Source organism: Embiotoca jacksoni, unplaced genomic scaffold, assembly GCF_022577435.1.
Source record: "Embiotoca jacksoni isolate LCO1_2020_lvr unplaced genomic scaffold, fEmbJac1.0.p SCAF_11, whole genome shotgun sequence".
Lineage (NCBI taxonomy): Eukaryota > Metazoa > Chordata > Actinopteri > Embiotocidae > Embiotoca > Embiotoca jacksoni.
The window spans coordinates 18100581-18128352 of record NW_027185241.1 but is presented as its reverse complement, the minus strand read 5'-3'; the positions used below and the strand labels follow the sequence as shown (position 1 = coordinate 18128352).

Below are 27772 nucleotides of genomic sequence, written 5' to 3'. Positions count from 1 at the left end.
CAAACAACACCCCTTTCTCCCCCCACCCCACCCCCAAGAATACACACAAAAACGCCAAAACAAAACAAAAATCACAAATTTCATTTGGAAAAGCAATAATAATAACAACAATAATACTAACAATAACAACAATAATAACAATAATAGCCAATAAGATTATTCCTGTATTTTTAGATACAGAAATTCAAATTAAAGCCTTGACCAACAAATTGGAAATTGCACACAGCAGAAAGAGCTGTGGTCGGATGTTAAAACGCGATCAGAGAAAGTTTGTTCCTCGTCGGCGTCCGTACATCCAGGAAGTCAAGAAGTTGCCACAACAATTTAATTCATTCGATTACAATTTATGCTGGAATTATTAACGTTACAACAGTTGTTATTTACTTCATTTTAAAATGCGTAGAAGACCCGAAGCTCAACCTTCAAGCAATGAAGCTGGTAATGCTGATAAAAAGGTAAACGCGGCGGTAACAGTGGTAGCTGCTGGGAGCTCCACGTGCTCTGTTAGCTCTGTTTGATCCGACAGCTGTTTAGTCTTCATTCAGGTCACATCACGTTGTCAAAGTATGTCCACTGCAAGCCTTTCCATGCTGTTGTACTGATTCTCACACGACTTAAGTTATGCGGAGCGTCAGCTTTCCTTCGTTTTGCCCCGAGACAATGAAATGATAGTATTTCCGTGCGGGTTCCTTTATTTGAGGGAGGGTTGGGGTCTCTCACTGAAACAGCCTCGTATGACCAACTTGAATGCTCCCAATTATCTTTCAGGGTTTTCGATAGCTGGCAGATATTATTGCATTATTGTTTTTCAGGGCAGGAACTTACCACCGAAATTATGAAGGCATTAAATGCAATGTTTGTAAACATGCTTTCAATTGAAGTGTTTAAATTCAGGCAGGTTAACGTGTACATTTTTTTTTTTTTTTTTACATAAACTAGGAGCCGGATCAAAGACAGCACAGTCGGTCTGAAGCTAAAAGCCGAGTGCATTACGGTTCTGTGCTCATCAACATTGGGAAGTGTTTACTTTTTATTATCATCATCCCTCCGTTCCTCAACTACGCATCGCTGCAGAGAGAAGGACAGATGCTTCTGCCAAAAGGTTCTTTTAAATCTAATGCAGTCATTTGTTTCTGTCAGTTTCATTTCACATTATGTATGTATTCAACGTGTTATTTATACAGCCCCTGTTTTTCAGCACGTTGATGAAGTGGTCAAAGCCAAATGAGATGTGCAGCCTAATCTTTTTTTTTTTCTGTTTTCATCCAGATGGACAGATTATTGATGTCGGTTTGGGTCAAAAGATGCATCTTTTGTGTAAAGGACGAGGAAACCCAGTCGGTAATGAAAAGTCTTCTTTTTCTGGCACATGTTTCTGTCTCTGGTTTGTTTGTGTCTTTTAACTCTGCCCGTGTTTCTGTGTTTCTGTAGTCGTACTGGACGCACCGACTGGAATGTCCTCAGACGTTTGGCTTCATGTCCAAGAGAGTGTTGCTACACTGACGAAGGTTAGGAATCGACTCGGTTACTGTGCATTGCATTAAATGATTCAAAATTATATGCAGAAATATTATAGCATTTTATTGATATGCTAAAGCAAAGGCACTCGTTGAAACAGAAACGAATGTAACAGAGGAACCATATTAGATACACTGAGGGTAAGTTAGCACTGACATTGACGTTGAAAAGTAAATCTGTGTGGTGAACTTTCTGGAATCAGCTACCACTAATGCGACCATGTTGTTTGTTGTCAGGGTCGTGTAGGGACGGTCCTCGCAGTAGCTCTGCCACATCCTCTCTGCTCAACAAGGACTGAGCACAGCAGAAAGTCGAGGCTGACAGGCTGCCCCATGTTGTTTGTCTGAAGTGTGACCCAAATGAGGTCACAGGCTTGATGGGGATGGGTCCTGATACAAACATCCAGTGTACTGTGTACACCTGTTTCTGTATCCTTTCAGGGCCACTCAGCCATCATGCATTTTTAAAGTGCTTACTTTCACAGGATAGGGAGGGTCTGCATCTGTATTAATAGCTGCTCATGTGTATGTGGAGCATGATGTTACTTACAAAAAAAAAATACCCTCTGTGCTGTCCGTGTTTGTCGCACTGCTCAGGTTTGCACCTATGACAGAATGGGGCTGGGCTTCAGCAAGCGGCTGATGCAGAATGAAACCACAGGGACAGAGAAAGTTTGGGGAATGTCAACGACTGGACGGTGAGTAGACTACTTTAACAAGCTCTCACTGTGAGGGGTTGTGACATAAGAAGTGTGTGGTACAGCTTCCTTTAGCCACTCATGCAGTTGTACACCAGCTCCACATTGCAGAGTTACTGTAATATCTCTGTTTGTAATCAACCCTTTTACTGCCAGGATTTACTTTCTGAACGAGTGAGTGGGCTGTGTTTCACCTGCAGGGCCATCTGTCTCATTTAATTGTTGTTGTTGAGTTTGAAAAATCTATTTGAATACATTTAAAAGAGGATGGAGGCCAAATGCAGTGAAGCGGGTGATGCATGTGATTTAGGGAAGCCAGTGTCTACTTGTCGTGTGACACAGATCTGGTTTGGAGTGTTTGGGTCAGTTTCAGGTCTTTCTGCTATAAGGACAAAATGTTCTGGGACGGTGCCCGGGTCTCGTTTAGGAAAAGATATGGCAAGCCACAGTCCTTTTTATCATCGACAGAAGCTGATGATGAGTGTCATAGATGACCAAATGTTCATTTAACATCCAAGCTCATTTTATTGTGTTACCGCTGGCAACTGACGATCAGCGGGACAGCATGCGAGTCCTTGTGCATGATCCAAACCTGTAAAATCACTGCTTCATAGCTCTACTAGTGATAAAAAAAAAAAAAAAAAACGCCACGGAATACCTTCAATTGTTGAATCTAAGATAATGTCAGGAAATAGTAAAAAAAAAAAAAAAAATGCCCATCACGTCTTCAGCAGATAGATGTCTTCATATTTCTTCTCATCTCTGACCATCAGTCACAAACAAAGATATTTAGTTTATGAAGATAAAGAACACATCACAACTGTTGCAGGTGAACTTACTGTTGATCGACATAATCAAATGAATCGTTTTTTTCAATTCAAGTGTTTAATACAATTTTCTGATCAACAAAAAACATGATGCAAGACAAGGCAACCATTTTAATTATTCAACTTGGCCCAAACTTCTTCAACTTCCCTGATTGGTTGTCGCAATTAAAGATCCAAAGTGGCAATGGGAGGCAAACACAGGCTTTCTCAGTCAAGTCCAAGTTTTTGTTTGACTATACCTGCTGGCAGGAGACACAGTTCCTTTTACTGTCAGTGGTTTGTGTAACCAGTCTTAAGTTTTTGTTTCTGAACAGGGAAAAAAAAAAGAAGAATAATCCCACATTCACCATCAATTCTATCAGACTGTATCTGTTGGTAAATGTTACCGTTACACAGAGCCAAGTTTAAACCCCCGTCTGCTGCACAACAATGCAATGACACTCCTGAGATTCTGTTGTGTACTTTTTCCGAGGAAATACCCTCAGGGAGTCGGCGTTTCCTGTTTAAGGTGGCTGTTCAGGACTTCTCGTTAAATTTCCAGCCAGTGACTGATGTGTGTACGGATGTGACTTCTGAGCACACCCCTGGCCCGCCCCGCCCTGCTCCGCCCCGCCCCGTCCCGCCCTGCACTGCTGTGGGATTGGACTGTAATCGTCCTGTCTCTGACATCCTAGCGCGTTTGCTGAGCCTTAAATCTGCTTAAAGGATGAGCGCGCGTGGTTCGCTGTCGGTCAGCAGTCTAGTTTATCTTGGCATCTGCCCAGAAAGCGTTCGGCCGCCTGTTTGAGATGCGAGCAATCAATTTCCCAGAATTCAATATCTGAAGGGAGTTTGATGACTGCCCATCCTTAACCCTGCGAGTCTTGTGAAATCTCTTCATTTCAGTGCGACACCTCGGGTTTGATTTATTAGCACAACAAACCTGGGGCAGCAGATGGCTCTCAGAAAGGAGCTGCTGCACCTCATGTAATGATGATGCTCCCCCTGATGAAAGAAGTTTGCTGCTGATTGTTTTTCGTGTGGTGTTTTGCAGTGGATAGGAGCCAGCAGTCGCTCTCCTCTGCTGTCATTTAGGTTTCAGCACTGCTCTTCCTTCTGGTGCCATGTCTGGAAAGTGATTAAATAGGAAACTAAAAATACTGCTGACCTTACTTTTCATTCACTTGTTTAACATTCCTTATTGTAATTTTAAGATGGAACACTTCTCTTTTCCCCCTCTTAGGTCACTTTTGTTTCTTAATAATGACTCTCCAGTGGGTTCTTATAAACCTGTTAATGAGCAGATTAGAGATTAATGAGATTGTTGATGGCCTGTTTTATTCATCTTTCATGTTGGGAGCCTTGGTGCCCCCTCGCTGAATAAATAAACCTCCTGGCCCAGTTTGCAGCGTGTCCTGGTTTTGTGCAGAGACTGATAAGTGGTGTTGTCTTCCAGGATGGTGGATGACCTGCACCGGCTCCTGCAGGCTGCTGGGATCGCCATGCCCTTCATCCTGGTGGGCTCCGAGCTTGGCGCGCTCAACGGCAGGTTCTACGGCCATATTCACGATGTGTAAGTATTGTATAATGGTAGTAAAGTGAGGATTTTACATTAGTATGGATGCTAACGCTTCCAAACATATGTGTATAATGTAATCTATGGCTCTGAAGGAGCTTTCTCAAAGGAAATAACCTTGATGAGAGGGAGATTGGGTTGATAGAGATTTAAGTAAGCGGAATAAAATCCAATATTCCATTATGGGATGACAAATATGCTGGCAGGTGGCATATGGTCTGGTCAGAACTGATCAGATTCAGTTGGTTGGTGGGGCTTGGTATTTGTAATGCAGCATAAGTGACACACAGAGCTGTAGCAGACCCCCACACCTCCTTCTCCTATGACATCGCTCTGTTAGCAACCACGACCCACGAGTCGAGGTTTTGACCCCAAAACATATTTAATAAAATACTTTTGTGTGTTGAAGATCAGTCATTACAGATAGGGAAAAGATAGGAAATATTTTTATATCTTTGCATAAAATATATAATATTTGATCTAAGAAATATTTTCAGTATTCAATATACTGGTGATATGGCCAAACAAGTAAATCTGATTCACAATTTAAATTGATTTTGTTTCACGAACTCAAGACAAAATGTGAAATCATTATTTAAAAAAAAAAAATAAAACTATTCATCTTTTCTGGTAACTAGACCTACAGGCCGTGTAAGCAAGAAAGATATAAGAAAAGCACCACGAGTGAGGCTGTTATCCTTTTACATATTGTTAACATTCTAAACATAGCAGGTCCCACAGATTCACAAAGCACCTGTATTAGTAATCCCAGTGACCTATTTGATCTCAGTGTGTCTTTTGAGGAACATATCATTAATATTACAAAGACTGCATATTTCCACTTACACAACAGGTTTCGTCCCGTACTCGAAAACGTTTGAATCTTTTGGGAACTATGTTGCACTAGTAAATCTAAAATCTGTGTAGCCACAGGAGCAAAATAAAGTTGCTGACACAATACAAGCTCTGTAATTTGGTCAGCAACAAAAAAACATGTCATGGTCATTAATTAGTTATTTAATTGCTTTTTCTATTGTCAGCAAATCAGACCAAAACCAAAAATGTGTTTGTGTCAGTCTTCCGAAAGCTTCTTTGTAACTGCTAAAAATATAAATGAAGACAAAACATGTCAAGTATTTTCATTAGCAAAACAAAGACACAGATGGACACTGCATGTATTAACAAACATTACTTAAACGGGGCTAAATAAGTGCACAAGTTGGGGACTATTTTTTTTTTTTTGCTACAGATTAACACGCGCTTCACTAACAGGATGATGTGTGTAAATTGACTCAATATAAACTACAGTGCTGCTGGTCATAAAAAAAAAAAAAAACATGTCATGCTGAAAATGGAAAAAAATCTGTAACGTGGTCAGACCCATCCTTAAGGTGTTTAAGAAATCTTTAATACAATTTAAAGATTACTTATCTGAACACTGCTCGAGTGCATATGGTGCTCAGGGCCTCTCAAACTCACACTTTACAAAATATATTTCAGTGTCCACTCCCATCATCCTCCATAACTCAGCCGTGTCAGAGACGAGGTGGTGATTAACGTGACAAGTGGTCTGTACCAGGGATGAAAGATTTAGTATTTAATCAGGCATGATGTTGCTGCCGTTAAGGGAGAAAATTAAGTGGTGGTGAGCGGGTGACACCTTTCCAAATGGAAATATTGCCTCTGGATCTGGTGTACATGTGGTCATCTGTCCGTACGGCAGACAAATCTACAGAAAGACAGACGGGATGACGCCATCCATCTCGCACTCATTACGGCCCAGGCCGGAAGGGTAAAGCGGACGAGGGTATTCAGTGGGTCCTACTTCATCTGCCTGACTGTGTGTGTCCTCTCTTTGTCCTCAGGCAAGTATCAGACCTGGTGCTGATTGATCCCATCCCAGAGGACGTTTTTGAAGAAGACCAGTGGAAGGAGTACTGGTGAGTTTATAGGAGGCTTCAGAGACACACAAAGGACAGAACTGGAGAAAAAGGAAGGGAGGAAGGAGCTGAGGATGAAAAGAAAAAAAGGGGAGAAGATGAGAAGACGTTGAAGAAGCAGAAACTAGGGAGGGATGCCGAAAAGTGGAATGGGAAAGAAGATTGAGAAAAGAGGAGCGTGGAGGACGATAAGGAGCTCTGAAGGGCAGAGAGGAGCAGATAAAAAGTGAGAGGCAGGCAAAAGGAGAAGAACAGAGGAAAATGTATCAAGAAAAAGAGGATTAGGATGAGCAGAAGGCAGGCAGAGGCGCATGTGCATTTCACCAGTCAAGGTCCAAACTCTTCTCTTATTGGCTCTTATGGCGGAAACAGTTGATAATCTCTGCTGGGTGGGGCTCATTAGCATGATTAATTGGAGGCCAAAGAAACTCATTAGCTGATCGCACTCTTTTAGCATGAAACAGATGAGGGGAGAGCGAGGGTTGTGGCGGTGGTCGGGACTGACTGACGGAAAATGTAATAACATTGCTTTAATCCTCCAGGCAAGATATATGTCAAGTGGTGGTCATTGTCACAGCATACATCTCATTATGCATTAATTATCATCCATGTGGAAAGGCTTGCTATTAATGATAACTGAGAGAGCCGAGCAGTTGTGTTGGTGGAAGTGTCAGTTCTGCATCACTAACAGTATCTTAGATTGTTTACAAGTGCAGCGTGTCATTTGTAATCATGAAAAGGTATTTCTCCGCTAAAGAGATTATAATTAATCAGTTGTATAATTTAGAGAGCCATGCTAAGCTTTGAGATTTTGCTGCGTTGGCTCCAAAATAAACAAATCTTTGGTCTTTTTGTCACTTCGGGCCTGATTTACTACGTTTCTGTGTAAAATCACGCGCAAACTCCACACCACCCGCAAAAATATGTCCAAGCTGATTTACTACCGACGTTCAGTGAAGAGTCTTTCAAATGTGAGATTTAACACACTTTGTCCATTTTGCGTGTTTCCCTGAATGTATATGCAATATTGGACATTTCTACTTTACAAAATACTGCAAATAATGCAACTGCATACATTTAGCACCCGCAACGATATTTACTAAACCTGAAAGTAGAAACAGGAGAAGTGATTGTTGTGTTTTAGTACGACTGAAAGGAACGTATTAATCAGGTGCGTTAATCTGGAGAAACTGCTGCTCTTATTGCGGTGAGAAGGAGACGCAGAGAAACTAAAGAATACGTAGAGAACGTGTTTTCCACCTGTAAACATTCGTGATGCCAGAGGCTTAAATTATTCAGACGTATCGTTTGTCCAACGTTGACATTTCTGAGTTATTGAACAAACTGAATGATGATTTAAAGCCAACAACAAGGAGGAGCCACGAAATACCAAAAAAAAAAAAAAAATAAATAAATAAATAACTTCTTCCGACTCAGCATTTTCCTGTCTCTGGGTCGTTCCAGTGTATCTCTGCTTGAATATCCCACCAGTCCTGTTATTCAGGTGTGATGTCACAGGTCCTGAATGTGTCCCGCAGAATTCACAGGTAGCTTCATAAAGTTCACGAGCACTCGCGAGACACTGAATGAAAAGTCAGCTGCTCATCACAGAAAGATCTGAACCTGCTGATCAGTGTTTGTTAGATGATCTCATCCTCTTTTATTTGCCGACGTTTTAATATCGGCCGTTTATTTATTTTTTTCACCTAATATTTTGCCATCTTCTCATAATTTCATCTATTGATCTTTTTGTTGTTCCCACGGCATTGACTTCCTCGCTGATAATCTTCTATATAGGGTTTTGTTCTTGTTATATTCAGAATTATTCAGTCAGATTTCCTTTTCCTTTTGCAGTCGTTCTGTTAGAAAGGTTGGAATCACTTTAACAAATACCTCATTTTAAATACAGCGATTTGCACCTGATGACAAAGCCGGGTTTCTTTCAGTAGGAGTATCTGTAATTTGAAATTAGTTTTTGCCTGCCGATTAAACAAACATTTTGCAATACAAAAAATTAAAAATCAGTTTGACAAAATAATATATTTTGACACATTATACATGATTAACATCAGCAGGCTGGCATTGTCATTGTTAACATGTTATCCTACCAGCGTTAGCATTTAGCCCGAAGCACAACCGTTAACTTAACCTCCACATCGGTCCTCCCCTTTGTTTTAAACAGGCAATTTACTCTAATATCATATTGAGGTTATCCAGTTTTAAACAGCTGTTTACATTTGTTTTTGACCACTGACACAATTTGTGATTTGAAAGGCTTACCAACTCTGAATTTTACACCCTTTGATTTATATAAACAGATCAGTTGGTGCTTGATAAATGATTTTGTTTACAATAGTTAATTGAGCTGACTTTTGAAGCATACATATTGGATTTGTGTGCTGACTTACACAGTAATTAATGAATGCTAGAGTGAGTTAACAGCACAACGTGTATAGAATTGGGCCTAACATTGAGCCCGGAAGAACCCCACAAGTCTTTAATCTTCATTGATTTTGAATAACAATTATTTATCTGAACATATTGGTTCCATATTGATTTTCTAAGCTGCTACTAAATCAAGAGTGTGCAACTGCTTCACTGGTACATCTTTCACATTTTTTGAGTAGTAAGTCCTGGTCATAATATTCCAATTATCGGTGCATAGTTTGTCCAGATCAAAAACTTTATTGCTATTCACATGGTGTATATTTTCAATTTTCAAATCAATGGTAAATGTATGACTATAAAGTTTTGCCCAAGAAGGTATCCATACTTCCTTCCACCAATATTAGCTCAGCTTATATAAGCATGAGTCAAGCCAGATAAGAAATGGATCCCTGAAAATGGCCTAATTTGTACGTGACTCAAAGTGGAGCAGTACCATTTATCAGGGGTATGTGTCCAATTATCCACTGATTAATAGGCATTCATTTCACTGAGTACATGACAGTGCAGCAGCAATCCAATTACTATGTGGAGAAGTGATGTAGAAATGAAATGAACCAAAGACTTGCATTTAATCGGTAAAAAACTATGTTGTAATCTGCGCTTGATTTCCCTGTAGGAGTAAAAATAGAGGCGGGAATGGGATATACAATATGAAGATATAAGCATCCCAGTGCCATTGGCCATTCTTCAAGGCGTTTTACCTCCTTATTTTCCTGTTTTTTTTTTTTCGTGCCATAAGGTTGCATGTAGGTTTGTATTTCTCACTTAGATATGGGTTTATTAGCATGTCGGGGGTCTTACACTATTTGGTGCACAAGATAAGGGAGCAGGGCTGCACCTGAGCAGGATTGTGGGGAGACCGTATCAGCTTTGCACTGGGACTGGAGGATTTACACATCAAAGACCAGCTCATTAACAGAGGCTCACTCCAAAAATTTGTTCTGTTACATCCTACAAAATGAATCACTAGCATCTCCTGAGAAGGATTTGTGTATGCGTATCTGTGTGTTGGCGTTTGCTTGTGTGCACTTGTTGTAAGGGGTCAGCTCTCTTCTTTGGGATTTTCCTCTGCAGATGTCGCAGCATGTGTCCCAATTCCTTGCAAGCATAGATAATGCTGCCTGATGAAAAATCAGGCAGTGGGTAGCAGTTGAGATTAGGAGAAGCCCCAACGTACGTCTGGGCAAATTGCATTCCGGACGAGAGTCAGTGGTCGGAGTAGCTCGGCCTTCTCAGTTGTTGTTTCACCAGCATGAGGAGCAGTAAAATCTCTGAATCTTTCCATTTAAAGACAAATAGTCATATTTCCTACATTAAAAATAACTTCTCACTCTGTATGTTCAACTTGTTTACATTGTCTCATTGCTGTGACAGTACATGAATAAAAATATGTGGATAGATTAAAATTACATGAGTATATAATTGTGTCTCTAAAGCTGTGGCCAATAATATGCTCTTTTAAGAAGGGAAGCATCTCACAATCATTTTCCTTGTTGATTAACATTAATGGAGTAGTTTAGACTACAAAATGTCATAAAATGATTAAATATGTTGACCAGTGTTTACCGAAGCCTTGCAATAACTTGATCCCAAAGGTGTTTAATGAAGTTCAGGTCAAGTCAAGTTCTTCCCTCTCAGCCCAGTATCACAGCAAAGTGTTTAATATACCCACCAGTCCACTAGAGGGCAGCGTGTCTTTGTGACGTTTTGATTCGTCTCGGTGTTAAAAGTAGACGCACGACAGGTCATGTGATGGCAACCCTGTATCTTCTGCTGCTGCTCTCCACTGAACGTTCCTCCACTCCTGGGGCGTCCTCGTGGCCTACGTGTCAAGGTGCCAGCCATGAACCGGACATCCCGGGTTCTCATGGATGTTTGTTGCATTCCCCGTCACTCCCCACATTTCCTCTCAAAATATGAAACAGTCTTATTGTGAAGGAGGCATCCGAAAGAAATGAAATGTATTTGTAGTAACTTGTCCTGTTACACTGTACAAATTAATCTAGACAACAATATAGGGACACATTCTGCACTATTGCGAGAGCAGATCACTTTTAAATTGAGGTAGGCGACTTCTTGTACCTCGCATGCTGCCGTGTGGAAAACCTCATGTTGGCACTGGTTGAATGGCTGCAGTCGCCGAGCACGGTGCAACGCAAAACAGCATTAGGAGCCCAAACTATGATAACAATCAGGGTAAACAAATACCATCACCAGTTGTAATAAATGCCACCAAAACAATCACTTAGTAATTCTTTCATCTTGTGTTTGAAAGAAAGATTTTAGAGCATTTCAACACTCGCGCGTGTCTCCTGTCTTTTTGCAGCCGAGTGTGTGCTCGCAGAGTATAAAACTAACTTACCCCATGGGGGAATATATTTGCTCAGAGAGCAGAAACAGTGGGGGGTGCTCTCGTCTAATGGGATGGTCCTTACAATTTAATGAATGCTGATTGATTGGCAAACTCTCTGTTTTAATGTACCATCACTGTGTTCAGTGCAACTCAGTCCTCCCAGGAGCCCCACTTGAAAGTCTGCTCATCCCCTCCGTCTGCATCTTGGTTCTTTAAAACGTTAGTCATCGCGCCATCTTTTTTGGTGGTGGTTTGAATAATGAGTTTAAAGCTGAGACATAAAGTTTAGATCTAGTTTTCACATATGGAACTGAATTTTAATTTGACAAGTTTATGTTTGTATTTATATGCATCCTCTCTCGGTGTCTGTGAACGCAAGACGCATGCAAATGTGTGCTGAGGGAGCATGCTAGGTGAAGAGTCTCTCCGTGTGGGTTGAACAGCTGCGTCTGCAGGCCTGGACAGACGCCTGATTGAGTTACGAGTCCCAAAATGAAAATGGCACTTTCTGTCCCGTTCATCTCTCCGCCTGGCATGATATGCTCAGCAGGGCCTCCACACGCGCGGTCAGCATCACATGAACGTTTATACAGGCACATACTGCTAATATGCATATCACACACCGATCCAGCTTGCTGCAGTGTGTCGCAGATAGACAAGTTTTGCAGCCCGCTCTGTATGACGGGCAGCGTACGACTGTCACTTTGACTGACGACCGTTCAGAGTCTCACAAACGCAGCATTTGGTGTGATTTATAAGTCAGACAAGGTTTAATGTGAGGGACAAGAGGAGTGTTTTCATCCCTGCGCACTGCACTTTGTTAGTGGATGGATTTACAGGTTTAACAGAATCCTCTCCTCTTCCTCTTCCTCTCCTCTTCCTCTCCACCTTCCATTCTTTAGATATTTAAACATTTCAATTATAATCGCTTTGCTACAGTAGTTCATTTAATACTTTTAGCAGCATCATGTAATCTCTGAGCTCTCTGTCTCCTCTTCTTTCATTGGTAAACAGTAGCAGCCAGTGATGACATATCCACTCTCCCCCTCAGAGCCCATTTGCTTTCACCGTGAGCTTGTGTTCAATAACCCACTGGAGCAGATCCCTGCTCTAAACCCCTCCAGGGATCCTCAGCTTAGATTGGCAGCAATCACCCGGCCGCGGGCCGATGGATGGAGGGAGGGAGGGAGGGAGGGAAGGAGGTGAGGGAGGGAGAAAGAAAAGAGAAAAACTTGGGACAGCAGAAAGTAAAATGAACTGAGCATGAGGAGAAGCTGCAGCTTGACGATAACATGATACAGGAACTATTGATTGGCTTTAACTTACAAGGATGGAAAACAAATCTTGGCATCCCTGTCAAAGAAGCTGAAATAGGTTTTTGAATCCAGACTACCGGGAATGTAGAAGTATGTATGTTATAGTTCAATATGTTTTATGTGATAATTCGGCTTCAGGGATTTAAGTTAAAGAACACAGATTCTACTTGCATACAGTGTGTGTCTGTCAGGTTTTTCTGGAACAGTGTGATTCATTATGATTCACATTGTGGTTCTTTAATGGCTCCCAGTGTGTCGGCGTCCCTTCTCAGTCCTCTCCTGACTCAGTGCCCCCACCCCCAACCCCCCCAACCACAATGATCCTCCACCCTCATCCTGAGACTCCCAGACGAGTCAGGAATGCCAATTAATTGTAATTAGAACCACTGTAAGCGTAACTATTGCTGTTTCGCTCCACTAATGAAGCAGAGCTGCTGAGGCCCCTGTGTATTTACCCCAGTGTAATCTATAGTATTGATGCAGGGAGAGAGGCTGGGAGCAGACAGAGAACACTGGACTGATACCGGTTGTGGTGCAAGAATGACACCTTGTGGTCGTGCTTGATATTACAACTTTTAACTTCCAGTTGTCCTATATTTTAGACAGTTTGGAAGTTCTGTCTATTTCCTCTTTAAAATGACTGTGAATGCTTTCAGAGATTTAATATGCGCCAAGACCCAAAGTTACAGCTACACATATGATTTGTTGGAAATTAAATCTCATTGTCAGACAAATAATAAAGCAGAAATGTTGTAGCCAGTTAGCATACACTTTTCAACTGTCCTACAGTATTCACATAAAATACATAACAATACTAAATATTGATGAGTAATTCATGTCTGATATGGCTGCATACTGTTTGCTTAAGGCCAATGCGCATATAGCTCCTTTGTCATAATTTATTATAATATAATAATATTTTTAAAACATTTTTATTTAGAAAAAAAATCATTGAAATCTTATGGGTTCAGGTTATGGGAACATGCAGTTTGCGGGTTATTAAGTAGTGAGAGCAGGCCTGATAGTGACTGCATGTAGACATCAGTATGGTAGTTTATACTAGATAGCGAGCTAGATAAATATATACTTTATTTATACTGTACACAAGAATACAGAATAAAAACAGCAGTGTGAGTGATAGTGTAGAATGGCTGCAGAGCTGTTGAGCATACTAGCGCAGTTATTTAGAGGTTATTTAGTATCACCTTATTTGACATTGTCAAAAGGAGGATGTCAAATGACAACTGAATAACATTGAGAGTAACGGGGGGGGGTTCCAACCGAGGCAGAACCTTCTGCAATAAGAGGCTAAAAGGTGGCAAGTCAACAATATGAGAGTCATCCAAAAAATGTTTGGTGACACGATGGATCTCCTTCAAACTGGTGGAAATGTGGACTAGTTCACAAGATGGCACCGTGGTTCTGCTGTAAGAGCGGAAATATATAAATAGAAAGAGGGTTTTGCTGTCGTCTGTTATGACCATACTTTATTCAATAACCATTTAAAACGCCTTGAAACCTTTGTACAGTTAATGTAGGTTTGATTTGTGGGCTTTCTTTCGTACACTGAGAGAGAGTTCGAGGCCTCGTCGTGTACCTGTCCTCGTCCATGCGCCCTCCTTTTTGTAATGGCCTCCGTCGTCAGTCTTTGGAGTAACCAGTCTTCAAGAAATGTTCCTGCGTCGTAATAGTTAGTTGAGCCTCGTGTAATAGTCCGTGTTTAAATGTTCTGTGCTCATTGTAATAGTTGGCAGAAGCTCGTGTAATAGTTCGTGTTTTGTGTGTGAGCAGGCTCTCAGGTAACAGAGGCCCTGCATATGAAATGAGATGGTAATGAGGAGGAGGAGGGGAGCCTTATCACTACAGGGCCAAATTCCGACAGTGAATTGCGCAGTTGTAACAAAAGTAACAGAGCGTCCATTCAGCCTGCACTAATCCAGATGGGAAAGTCAAACAGCAGAAAGTCCATGGCACAAACTCATTTCATCACTTTATTAATTTAGATATTGCCTCCTCGCTCCTGTGGGGAGGAAAAAAAAAAGAGCCCCTCTGAAATGACCAACATCGGTGAGGCGTTTTGCTCTACATGGTTCCCCCACTTCGTCTCCTCCCGTTATCTGTTTAATTCATCCCGCCAATCTTGGCTGTCTTTACCCACTAAATTTCCCTTTGACACGCATGCCTTGCTTCGCATAATCCTCACTCGGGGGCAGAATTAAAAATGGAAAAAAGAGGAGGGAATAGGACAGGTGGCTGGAGAATCCTTGAAATAATGTTCAATGCCAGACCCAGGAATGATTTGACCAGATTCAAACTGGGGGGCTGATAGGGAGAGGGGGTTTTTCCCCCCTTTATTTTTGGAACCACGGGGTAAGAGAAGGGTGACAGGTGGAAAATGTGCAGAGACTGAGAAGTCCCTTAAGAGCCAGGTCGAAGAGTCGGTTCTAAATTGTGGTGCCAGAATGACTTCAGGGGAAAACTGTGGCATGGAAGATGAAAATGTCAAAATGTCACTCTCCGGAGGTCTGATTTGAAAAGTTTTCTCTGTCTACTGAAGACTGAAAATTGGAGCAGTCGACTTGTTTCCTTTCTCCTTCTGCTTGTACCCATTACTGACCTGAAGGGACTGTTTCTCCTACCATGAATATGGCAGATATGTTATCTTTCCACTGCCATTCGTGGCAGATGAACAGCCGTTCTCCGCTGTTTGTATCAGCTTTATCTGACCAATCAGTGCTGACATGCTTTGCCGGAGCAGAGCTTGATATGTCAAGCTACAGTTCTTTTGGTAGCAACATTTCATATCGACAACAGGTGAAATGGGTTATTTTACACATGAAAAGTGCATGTTTATGATGGTGGATTGATATGAACAGTATAATGCCAGTGAAGCCTGCCTGCTGTAAAATACAGTTTCCTGTGACAAGCACTGCTGCTGACTTATGCTGTGCCTTATGACTATTAGTCCGTTTTAGAGCTGACGTGATGAGTCAATAACCTGAATAGCCAATTGAAAAAGAGATGTGACAGCTTTGATAATTGATCAGTTGTCTAAAGCAATTATCAGGCAACAAGAGTCTGCAGCAACTGGCAACCTCCTGTGGCGTCACCCACTTTATGTCCTGCGGTTTTGAAGCCTCGAGTCTGGCGTTTTGGCCGTCGCCATCTTTGTTTGTTTGGAGTCGATCACCTAATTTACACGCCCTGAGGAAGAACGTGTGGGGGATCGGACTGACAACCTGAGGACTCCATGCCCTCTGACTAATACCGGAAACCTGACCGCAAACTCACAAATGTCAGTCAAGCCAGACACGCCCCAAAACATACAACTTTCTTTGAGGTCTAGGGTTAGGGTTTGCTAAGATCAGGAAGGCAAAATGTTCACCATGGCAATGCCAGCATGCTGACTTTTGTCAAATAATGTTCACCATGTTAGTTTAACATAATGCTATGCTAACATTTGTTAATTAGCACTAAACGCAGAAAAAACACATAAAGTATTAAATAAATCAAAATTAGGATGCAGTAAATACCATTGGGGCACCCTGGTAGCCAAAGTCATTAGGATTCATCTTCTAGGCACCATGGAAGTCTGCATGGAATTCAGACATTTTCTGCCAATTCAATTAGTTGTGTGGATATTTCAGGCTGGACCAAAAGGTGGATCAGTTTTCAGACAGGCGCAACATCAAATAAACACCAAATATTTGCTGGTCCTATTTTCCCAAATGTAAGGATTTGCCCGTTTTATTTGTTTTATATGATTATAATTTGAACATTTGGGGGTTTTTTTTGTGCTGCTTTTTTGACAAAATAAGCAATCTGAAGACGTCACCTTTGGCCTTTTTCACTGTTTTCTGCATCCGTATGCAACGATCTATGAAAAATTCGTAAAATAATCAATGGTTGAAATGCTTAACCTTACGTTTATAGGGCTGTAGTAGCATGTATGGTAGAAATGTAGAATGTAAAAGTGTAATTCACAGTTGTTTATCAGATGCTGAAACTGATGTGTCACAGGGGGTACAGTGCTGTAAGTCGGGCCCAGATCAGGCTAAAACAGGAATGAGTGTCTCCTGATGCATGTGGCACAGATCTACAGTGTGCTGGCTGCATGTAGAGGCAGCCTGCGCGGCGCGGCGATGGCGGCAGCAGGCGCGCGGCACCACTATTGATTGGGCTCCACAGGCTGAGACCAGCCAATTCAGAGCACCAGTGAGCCGAGACCGATTGGGCCTCCTGAGTTACAAAATCCCACAGCTCTTCTTCTCTCTTCTTCCCCAAAAAAAAGGAGTATTTCTCATTCCCCAGGCAAATGTTTTCCAAGAGAAAGTTTGAGATTTTGGGTTGAAAAAGACTCGAGGAAGGCAAATATTATGTATGCAAGAGTCACTATTTGTGCTTGTCGTAATGGAACCATTCAGAACTATAGCATGCTGTTGAGCAACACAATTTAAGACTAACTTGATAGTTTACAGCTGCCTTATGTTTGAAGACCAGGCTACTCTGGCATTGACGCTCACACTTTACAATCCTCATATTACGACTGTCGCTTGAAAGTTGTTGCTGGTAGTGAACCTACAAAGAATTATCATCGAACTCTGCCGTCTACCAGCGCTTTGGTGCCTTTTAGCATCTCTGAGCAAATTGTTTTGGCTCTATGGCTCATTTATGGCTTTTCGTTGTGCTGGATAGTCCTCTGTGTACGTCCAGAATCTGTTGATCTGCCTGTTTTCAAATAAATTTTGAGCCGTGTTTTTGATTGGTTCACTTGTTTGAATTTGCACTGCCTCTCATGTGCCATTCAAATCATTGTGCATTGCACAAAGCAGCCGTACCGAGGCCGGTGGACACGTCTGCAGATAGGATGAAGAGATTTTTTTAAATTCAGGAACCAGTGTTAAAACATAATGACCAGAACCCAGAGGTGATATTTCCATCATCACTCAGCATGGAGTCGACCTGAATGTAGACTCGGTCTGAGGTTCTGGAAACATTTTTCCTTCACTGCAGTCACTTGTGATCTACGTGCTTGTGATTTGTTTCGGTGCATGGTTGGCCTTTAAAATCAAACCATTCCCGTCTGAATCAAAGGTCTGATGAAGAACCTTTATGAGGTTTACACTGCCTAGTTTCTGTTTCTGTTTGAGGACTTTTCAGCCTTATTTAAAACTCAGTTTAAAACAGGTATGAAAAAGCTATAAAATGTAATAAGATACATTACTTTTAATGAAGTAATTGAAATAGTTACAATAATTAGGTAACCTTAAGTAACCTTATCAACTGAAATATTTTTTTTTTTTACTGTTCTGCTGCTTTATAAAAACACGAGTTTTTATTGTTAAACTGAAGTACATCTTCTGGTACGTTTTCTTATTTTCTTTTTTTTTTATGGATGTGTGTGTGTGTGTGTGTGTGTGTGTGTGTGTGTGTGTGTGTGTGTGTGTGTGTTGTTCGTTCAGGTATGGAAAGCTGCTGCCGTCGCTCCAAGCCAAGCAGTTTTCAGCAGCTACAGGGCTGAGCCGCATGCTGATTATCCTGGGGGTCATGGAACCGACTATAAAAGGCGAAAATGTCTCCGAGGAGGTCATCCAGCGTCAGGTCAGGCTAATACACACATACACACTACAGTGAAGCGTGTCCTCAAGGCTGTGACTGATGGCTCCAAAAATAAAAGAGCAAAAGCTGCAGAAATCTGTCATGCTGAAAATGACACGGCAGGTCAGGAGGGATTTCAAGGTGATTTAGGGATAAATATAACTCGTCATCAGGGAAGAAAGGTGTTTCTATCTATATAAACGTTAAGATGTATGTAGGCTGATGGTTTTGTTTCTCTGCCCTGCCTACTTAAAAACATGAAGGAATGAAGTGAAACTGTATGTTTGAGGCATTTTAGATGATATTCCTCCCATATTTCCTGTGCAGCCACAGGATGGTGCTAGTGCGAGAATAATCACGTCTCCTTCTCAGTAGAGATACGAGTGGGTGATGATTGCAGGAGCGTTTGTCTTCATACTGTCAGAGCCTCTGAATTTGGCACGATATGACACCAGGTGTCATTTTTAAATAAATGAAAATTGAACCGGTTTCCTGGAGCTGACGGGATGATGCAAATGCACTGTATCTTGTGATGGCCGCTATATTGTAAAACTCTCCCTTTTGACAGGTCATACGGTTTGCAAGGAGAAGGCTGTTAATATAGGCTACAAGCTTTTTGCTGTGTATTGCAGATGAGGTTTTTCTGCAGGGGGAGGGGTTTTATTTTGCACCACTCACATCTGCTGTGAATCACACATACAGTTGTGACATTTCTGCCTGTCATGAAGTCCTGTAGTCATTTTTTACATCTTATTGAAAACATCCCTGGCAGAGGAGTAGTAATGGATTCTGATGATGAACAACAACCAATATCTTTAAGAACATGGGGAAATGCTCTCTATACACTGACACCTTATTTTGGCAGAGAAACAAACCTCTGTCCCTAATGCACCTAACCTGAGTGTTCAGAGACTTTCATTTTTTTTGTTTAAAGAAGCGACTCTTCTTTTAATGGCCCCCTGTGAATGATCTGTGACATTTTTCCAACATCCGCTCAGTGTTAACTTTTTTATTTTTTTTCTGCAGCTGTCTGTATGATGCGATGACGTCTGTTAGGAAATGAATGGGAACAGTTCGTTAAGACGCCTTGTTCTCTGCTGCCAGCCACCCACGATTTGATGGCAGCAGCGATGAGGGACCTATTTCAGCTTTTCAAGTATTACAGTTGTTGCCAAGGAGATAAGGACATCATTGTGCTTGAATTCTCCATGGAGAGAAAAAGGTTTTGTAGACAGGCTAGTGAAGGTTATAATGTACGTACACACACACACACACACACACACACACACACACACACACACACACACACAGACTCACAAGCATACCGAACTCAATAGAGCATGCAGTCCATTTCTCAAGGGCATGTTCTGTAACCACCGCTTAATTGAACTGGAGCAGAATTGTTTGCTGCAATGTTAACGGCACCAAAGCTATCTGGTCTCATCACATGTGAGTGAAAGATCCAGTTAAAGGAAAATTCTGCTCAATTTGAGAGTTTGCCTCTTTTCTGCAGTGTAATGCACGTTCTGAGCTTTGAGCTACGAAATCGGAGAGAACAAGAGCGAGATTTTAAGATGTGATATCAGTTTTGGCTCAGAGCTGCTCCACTGGATGAACTGGACACTGCCTTCACTGCATTCAAATTGACTCACTATAGGAATTATTATAGTTCATTTTCTCATCTTTTACAAAGCGTCTTGCAAATATAAACGTTGAATGGGATGAAGCAGTTAGAGAAGGACATCTTTGTTGGAGTACGTTGAGTTATATCTGGCTGATGTCAGCTTTTTGAAGATCTTGGTTAACTCTTGTGTTTGTCCAGTTTTGGAGTGGTGGTAGAAAAACAGATAGTGATGCTCTGTTTTTTATGTGTGCATAAAATAGACCCAGGACTGTCAGGACTGTAAGTGGTGATACTGGAGCCGAGTGCAGTTAGGCAAAAGGGTGACATGCTGTGACTGTGGAATAGGTTAATTAACATGGTTGCCAATTGACCAACTAAGTAAGTCTTTAATTGGGATTGCCAGATTAACTATTCATGGGTACGTTAACTTGTAAAAACATTCTTTGAATATGATTTTCAGCACAAGTGCAGTATTGTGCAAAATATTGAGGCTCTTAAGACGTTTAGATTCTTGTATATCATGCAATCCCATTAGAGAGTCATGTGGTCGGTCCCATATTTATTCTGTATTTGGGCTGACAACAGGCCAAAATATGTAGCCAGAGTCATGAAGAACTATCTTTAAGGAACAAGAAAAACAAGGAACCCTGCAACAAACAATACGGCTCCCGCTGAACCCTGACCTCAAAAACATGGAGTCAGTAAGGTATTACATGGAAACAGAAGATTAAAGACAAGTTAAATCCAAAAAGGAACTGTGGCAACTTCTCCAAGACACATGTAACAACCTACCTGGCAAATACCTGGACAAAGTATGAGCAAGTACACAAAGGAAAAAGGTGGACACTAATAATTGTGTTTTTTGTTGTTGTGTTTAGCGCCCTTTGTATCATGTCAACCGCTAAATAATAAAAGTGTTCATGGCATTAAGTTTGAAGTCATCTTCACTTTACTTGTGGAGCCCAAAACATATAGAGGAATCAGCTGCCCTATAGTGTTTGTTATTTTAAGTCTTTGCTTTTTGAAATCATAAGAAACAAGACAAAGTTCAAACCTAATCTATGGCTGCACCATGTATGAAACGCTAGAGGGCTTTTAATTTGAAATACGTGCTTTTAATTTGCAATGAATACAGGAAGTATTGACATTCTGCCGGCCAATGGCGTAACTTCATTAGTCAGTCATGCAGCATTCGGCAGACCAATGGTATAACTTTCTCACTGACTTTCTCACTCAGTGACAGACATTTGCGTTTATACAGCTGGCCCCGGTGTCATCACAATCCTTGGTTTGTCTACTGCCGTTTTGAAGCCTCGAGTCTGGCATTTTGTCCGGCGCCATCTTGTATTTTTGGAGGCAGAATTGACCCTGATCTGACTGAGAACCCCAAGGACACTATGCCCGTTCACGTATTCTGGGAACCAGACTACACACCCCTGGCATGTCGGTCAAACATGGACGCCTCCCAACATGACCCTCTTTGAAACCTCATGTCTAAATAATTGTGGAAATAGTTTTGGAAGGACCCGCAAAACACACTGATCAGAAGGATTTAGCTCAAGACACCATAAGGACTTGTGCAAAAATTCTATTGTTAATGCTTTTTGATTGGGAGTCTATAGGCGGCAGATGATTTTTGGAGCCAGACCCGACCGGCCCTCAGTGGTAACCTCTACACTGGCTTCCCTTTTCAGACCCAAAGTCTATGCTCATCTTTTTATACTATCTGTTGGCTGGCCCTGCTGTTGCAGACCAGTCAAAAATGATCAGAAGAAACATTAAACAAAGCAAAACGCAGAACATATTTTGTGAACTTTCCTCATATAGCAATATATCACCTTTAACCTGAGTAGAGCTCAGTTTAGATGTGGCAGTGTTTGGCTGTAATAACGAGACACTTCATTCAGTCTCAGAGGAAAGAAACTGTCAGCTGTGTGATTTGAGGTGAAGAATTAATTGCATTTTATATCCCATTGTCATTTTTATTATGATCTTCAAGTTGAGCTTTCCCTGTAGACATTCTGCCTGTTTGATATAACTGATGAATGTAGATCACAGTGCATGTTTGCATACAACACATTTCACATACCTGAAATGCTTCCCATCATCGTGTGTTTGTATGTTTCATTTGTGTGCCTTGTATTTGACACATGGAAGCCTGCATTCATTCTGTTTTCTCATGTTTCTGAAGGGTCATGTAAGTAGTGTCCTGTAAACCTACATTCATCACTCATTCTAGATTGATTTTCTCCGTCTCCGCTGCCTATAGAAATACCTGCTAAGTAACCCCGCCCACCAAAGCAGTGCTGTGGATGAGCATTACTTTCTGAATGAAAGTGCAGCTCAAGTAAGGTAAGGCAAACATACTGAGAGCTTTTTTTTTTTACCCTTTATGTTCTGGATGCTTTTTCTATTTGCATGTTGAATGTGGAATTCAAAGTAAACATTGAAATATTACTCAGAATTAATATTTTGGTTTTGTTTTCAAAAGGGATATCACAAAGTTTAAGCCCCTGTCCAGCAGGACATCAGTGAGCGTGCTCACTGGGGATTCCTTTGACGAGCAAATGCCAGAACATCTAAACCAAGTGAGTATGTTTCCTGTAGCTGCTTAACTTCATGCTGCATCATTAGGTCTGGGACAGTGACTGAACAATGCTCTGGTAACATGGTACATCATATTCCCCCCTGCACCAGATGGTAGCTAAGCTTCAAAAGAGGTTTCTGAAGGAATCCTACCCATCAGCCAATCACATTCACATAAAAGGAGCAGACCGGCGAATGATCTACAAGAAGCCATCTGCCATCAGCCAGCACCTGAGGAAGCTAGTCAACCAGCGACAAGCCAGACAGCAGAGCGAGTGACCCGTGGCCAAAATGGAACTACACCCCAGACATGGACAGAAGAATAGTTGAATATTTGAATATGTTTTAGATAGTCAATAAAATGTTATCTTTTTACCGTCTACATGTCTGCTAAGGTTAATCAGGAAGTCAATTTCTGAACATACTTTTGCACAGCTCTGTTCACTGGAAGCTTTTAATTGAAGATAACTGGAGGGTATTCAGTGGGATGACATATTTTCTGTCTTAGATTCATCTTATCTTTCAAGTTGTTATTTCAGGCTCTTCACCTGATTGGCCAGTGCCAAAAATTAATACATTATTCCTTATCAATGTAAAGGCCACACACGTCACTGCTCAAGCCAATACTTTTTTTTAAATTTTTTTATCTCATTTAGTTCTGTCCTAATATTCTGCAATGATATAGCCACAAGGAAAGGTACATCGAGTTCCTCTTGCTCTGCTGCATCGGCTTCATTTGTTACAAGCATATAATGGAGTTACATCACAACCAGACACAGAGCTCTGTTTTTACACTTTTATAAATTGCAATCCGACGAGCCTGCAAAGGTAATTTTGCATTTTTAAAAACAAGTCTTTTATGTTTTTAAATGTCTGTTTTGAACTGCATTGTGCTTATTCTCCACGCATCGGTAGCATGAAAGAAAGACCAAAGAGCATTGGTTTATCCTGAGGATTTAAGTTTAATTATGACACCACATCAAAATAAAAATTTCCAACAGATCTGGAATTTAATTCCATCCATATACATGCATAGCAACAACGTTTTAAGAAACATTTTCTCCCATAATCAGGACATTGGAATGATCATTTTACATCAGTATCCCCACTGACCTCCCACCCATCTTGTTCATCAGCAATAAACGTAATTCTTGTACAACTTCTTTTTTTTCCCTATGGGGTAACAAATAATTATATGCACAGTCCCCATTTCATAATACTGCTTTCAGTAATGTTCCCTCATTTACAAAGTATTGCATTGAGAGCAAATTTCAAAAAGGGAGACCAAAGTGTATCATCAAACAGAAATACGAGTACTATACAAGAATGCTGCCATCCTCATGAAAACATCCACATCTGAGTTGAAGAAAAGAGACGGGGACAAACAGCCACATATGTATGCAAAGCCATGTGTATATGCCAAAATGTGAGATGCAGGGTTGTGCCTGGTTATCACCCCCAAATAGTGATTTTTAAGGCTAACAAGTCATTAGTAGCAATCTGCAAGTGACATTTTGGGCATATACAGAAACTGGTACAGCAAATAAGAATACACAAGTGCCTCAGTAGCTATTTTTGTGTCTAAAATGCATCTCATTTTTGTATTGTCTATTGTTTCATTGAGCCTACATTACAGTGTAAACAATATGTGTGCTACACAAGAATGACTATACAATAACATTACAAACAACTCTGATATAAATTTCATTTTGAATTTAAATTAAGATCACTACTCCTATTAATACTGATTGTAAAATAAATTAATGTGAAAGTGGCACCAATATTATTCTTGATTCAGTTTTCTTTTCTTTTTTTCCTTTTTTTTTTAACCAATGGTTTTGCATTTTTAAGTCTTAAAACAATGAAAGAAGAAGCTTCTCTTGATTGTCCACAAGCAGCGTTTAGCACTGCATGATGCACTATTCCAGACACAACAGTGTACCAAAACAGAGGAGAAAAAAGGAGTAAAAGTCAGGAGGGAAAAGGTGTGGGAGGGAGAAGGACATGTCTTATTCTTCTCCACTTATTTTACATGCTCCGCAGCATGTGATGAACAGTAAAACTTCTTATGGGTAATAAAGTTTGACAGGTTGTTGAACTGGATATCACAGAGGCGGCAATACTTGCCACTTCCAGAGCCGTTCACGCCTTTATTGGCTGTGGGTGCCGCTTCCTCGTTTGGGGACTTGGAGGAGGGTGACATGTTCTCGTTGGAGTCGGCCTGATTTTCGGTGGCCCACGTAGGTGAAGGATTGGGGGGTTGGCTGTCTGGCTGGGGCTGGTTCTCCTGCTGCGGCGGGGCTGTGCCTGAACGCTCCTCTGGTTTGTGGCCCCCGTTGACGATGACCATGCCCCGGTTTTTGGGCAGGAGGGGAAGGGCCTCCTTGCCAGGGTGGGGGCAGCCATTAGCAGCCGGCTGTGGGGTCTGCTCTCTGGTCGTTCCTGTCTCGCCTCCTCCGGCGCCGCCTCCTCCTCCTCCTCCTCCTCCCCCATTAACACTCTGTTCCTGTTCGCCGGCCTCTCCCTGCATCACTGGTCCCCCAGTCACATAATCGGTTGGCTTTATCCCAAAGTACGGCGATATTTGCTCAGGACCCTTCACCTTCTTTATTGCTCCAGGATAAAGGCAGTGGGGCAGAAACATATTCTTGTTCTCGTCTTTTGATGGGATGAGCTGGGGCTCAGAGAAAGGCTTGAGTCCCGGCACGGGCCCCATGTGCGGGGGGAACATGCCTCCATTCTGCACCATCACCTTCCCGTTGCCATTCTTCTCACATTTGCCTGGGCTCTTATCAAAGACGTCATCAGGGTTGTTATTGCCTTCACTCTTCACCTCTGGGAACATGGTCGACTCCAGGTTGCCGCTCTCATTGTGTTGCTGCTGCTGTTGCGGCTGTTGTTGTTGCTGCTGACTGGCGGCGGCGGCGGCGGCGGCAGCGGCAGCAGCAGCGGCAGTTGCTGGGCAAAAGTTCTGTTTGTGTGCCAGGTAGTTCTCCACTTTGTTAAAACTTATCTTGCACACTGCACATTCGTGATAGTCCAAAAGTCTTTTGGGAGAGCTACATGTCTTGTCAGTGACTGGCGAACATTTTTTGCTGAGATCAATGGGAGCATCCAGCTCCTGCTGCTCCACAGTATTGCATTTGGGAGCCAGAATTGGTTTAGTGACAGTCAGAGAGGCCTCCAGGTGTTTGGGTACCATACCTGGGAAGATATCACAGCGGGGGTGGAAGCGGTCTGCTAGGCTCTCTACAGCTTCCTGGGATGTACAAGGATTCATAGGAGGAACTCCAAGGAACCCAGGCTGACCCATAGGGGGCCTCTGGTGGTCCTGATCAGGGAGACACATCTCGTACATCTTCCTGCGCTTGCGGGTCCTCATGGTCCTCTGCATGGAGGGCACCTTGTTGGCGGACATACGTTTCATGGGAGGATCGTGACGAGTGGCGCAGTAGTACTGCTTGTGGACCATGTAGGTCTCGTGACGGCTGAAGGTGATATTGCAGGCATCACAAGTTGTCTTGTTTGGGTCATTGTCGCTTTCCACCAGTCCCGTGCTGGGGCTTTTCCCCTCCATCTGCTTGCCATTGAGCCTCTCCTCCACCCCAGTTGGGGTAGAGACCTTCTTCACCTGCCCTGCTAGATCCTTATCAGGCCCTTTAGCTCCGGCATTGATCATGTCCAGCACGTTGGAGTTCAGGCAAGCAGACTGCATGAGGTGGCTGTCGGCCTCTGTAGGGTGGCAGCCGGCCAACATGCTGACAGAGCTGTGACCACTGTTGGGGCTCACCGCCTCTGGGACCTTATCTGAGAGGGCGGAGAAGTCAGGAGACTTTGCCATGTGTTGCCAGCGGCTGTTACAATAGTGCTTTTTGTGGACCAAATAGTTGTCCAGGTTGCTGAAGGTGATATTGCATTCAAAACAGGTGGCCCCTTTGGGCATAAGAGGACTGTAGATGACAGGGGGGTAGCTGTTCCCTCCGTGGCGCAGCCTCCGGTGAACTAGCTCTGACATTTTAGCCAGAATCTCAGAAGCCTGCGGGACTACTGAAATGTCTTGGGAGAAAGCAAACTGAGACAAGAAGGGGCCCATGGGAAATGTAGGCATGTTATGCTGCACAGGGGAGGAGGCCAGTCGAGGGCTGGAGGGCTCAGACTTGATCCGAGTGTATGAAAAACTGGCTTTGCTGCCTGGATGGGCCTCTCCCTTCTGAACAGACAGCATGGGCTTCTTCTCAGCCTTGTCAGCCTCTCCGTCTGTGCTGGTCTCCTTGTTGAGGGCCCCTTTGGGACTTCCCAGCAGAGCATCCTTCCTGTTGGCCAGCTCAGCGCGGGCCTGCTGCTGCTGCTGCTGGAGGCTTTCCTCCGGCCCCCTGGGGGAAAGCTCGGTGCCGTCGCCTTCCCTGTGAAGTTTGCTGCCGTGCCCATGTAAGTCCTGATGCTGTAAGAGTTCCCTGTGGCTCTGGAAGCTGATATGGCAGTGATTGCATCTGAAGGCCGCCTGTGACAGGTGAGACATGATGTGATGCTGGAATGTAATAAGAGAATCTGCCGTGTAGTTACAGATTGTGCATTTCAAGCTGGTGCCAGGAGGGAGGCTCTCTTCCATTTTGACACCTGTGAAGGAGATAAAAGGGAGAAATGCTCAGAATCTTGCCTCCCACTTCTCCTTCAGAGTTAACTGTAGAAACCATCAAACGCTCATGCATTATGCCAAGCTTATTCTCATGCACTGTATTTTTTTCCGCTCAAGGATAAACTGTCAACTGTGCTAGCTGACAGCAGGATATGTATATTTCTCAAAAGAAATGACAGTAATTTTTCCAAATGTGTGTAAAACTCTGCCCCTGTGTCATATTTTTCAAAAAACATATTTTTCATTTAAAATTGTGTGAAAGTAGCCAACTACAAGAGCCATCATATATATATATAATTAGATCTATCTAAAAATCGACTTTCTCTCCAACTCTTTGAGTCATGACATTGTCACTCACCACTGTGTGAGGTGCTCAGGTGTATTTCCAGGGCCCTGGCTCCGGAGAAGCTCTTGTTGCACTGAGGGAAGGGGCAGATGCTGGGGGTCTGGTGGGGTCCGTTGTCGTTCTCCTCCACGACCGTCTCGGGCTCCCTCTGCCGCCCGCTGCAGTAGTACATGAGATGGGCCTGCAGATTCCTCTCACTCCGAAACCAGATTCCACATGCCTTGCAGGGGAAGATGTCCTCTGGAGGGACACAGAGAGGGACAAAGGGGACAAGATATCAGGATACAAACAGTTCTTTCATATTTACGTATATGTATAAAGATAAAGA

General features: G+C 42.4%; 2 protein-coding genes across 4 annotated transcripts in view; one reads left to right on the top strand and one right to left on the bottom strand.

Annotated features, from left to right (window-relative positions):
- Positions 1-288: 288 nt before the first annotated feature.
- LOC138194580 (uncharacterized) lies at positions 289-22842 on the top strand. Of its 2 annotated transcripts, XM_069143449.1 has the most exons (11): positions 289-455; positions 940-1102; positions 1270-1341; positions 1432-1508; positions 2115-2215; positions 4478-4594; positions 6463-6537; positions 18117-18255; positions 22146-22228; positions 22368-22464; positions 22574-22842. In XM_069143449.1, exons 1-11 carry the CDS (start codon positions 396-398, stop codon positions 22739-22741), a joined length of 1152 nt encoding a protein of 383 aa, XP_068999550.1. In that variant the 5' UTR covers positions 289-395; the 3' UTR covers positions 22742-22842. The 2 variants fall into 2 exon arrangements, with proteins under 2 accessions (XP_068999550.1, XP_068999551.1); XM_069143450.1 differs by lacking the exons at positions 22146-22228; positions 22368-22464; positions 22574-22842 and adding an exon at positions 19279-20802.
- Positions 22843-23400: 558 nt separating this feature from the next.
- Positions 23401-27772, bottom strand: part of zfpm2a (zinc finger protein, FOG family member 2a) — a 118258-nt gene continuing 113886 nt past the window's right edge. For both annotated transcript variants that reach the window (XM_069143447.1, XM_069143446.1), the window contains exons 7-8: positions 27457-27684; positions 23401-27079 (exon numbers count right to left, since the gene is read on the bottom strand). In XM_069143447.1, coding sequence (XP_068999548.1) covers positions 24486-27079; positions 27457-27684 — 2822 coding nt within the window. In that variant the 3' untranslated portion in view covers positions 23401-24485. The remainder of the gene's footprint in view (positions 27080-27456; positions 27685-27772) is intronic.

What these genes read in the sequence shown, in the direction of transcription:
- LOC138194580 (XM_069143449.1), top strand. Translation starts at nt 396, where the DNA reads ATGCGTAGAAGACCCGAAGCTCAACCTTCAAGCAATGAAGCTGGTAAT. An exon ending in CTGGTAATGCTGATAAAAAG is followed by an intron (nt 456 to 939) that starts GTAAACGCGGCG and finishes TACATAAACTAG; the next exon opens with GAGCCGGATCAAAGACAGCA. An exon ending in AGGAGGTCATCCAGCGTCAG is followed by an intron (nt 18,256 to 22,145) that starts GTCAGGCTAATA and finishes CGCTGCCTATAG; the next exon opens with AAATACCTGCTAAGTAACCC.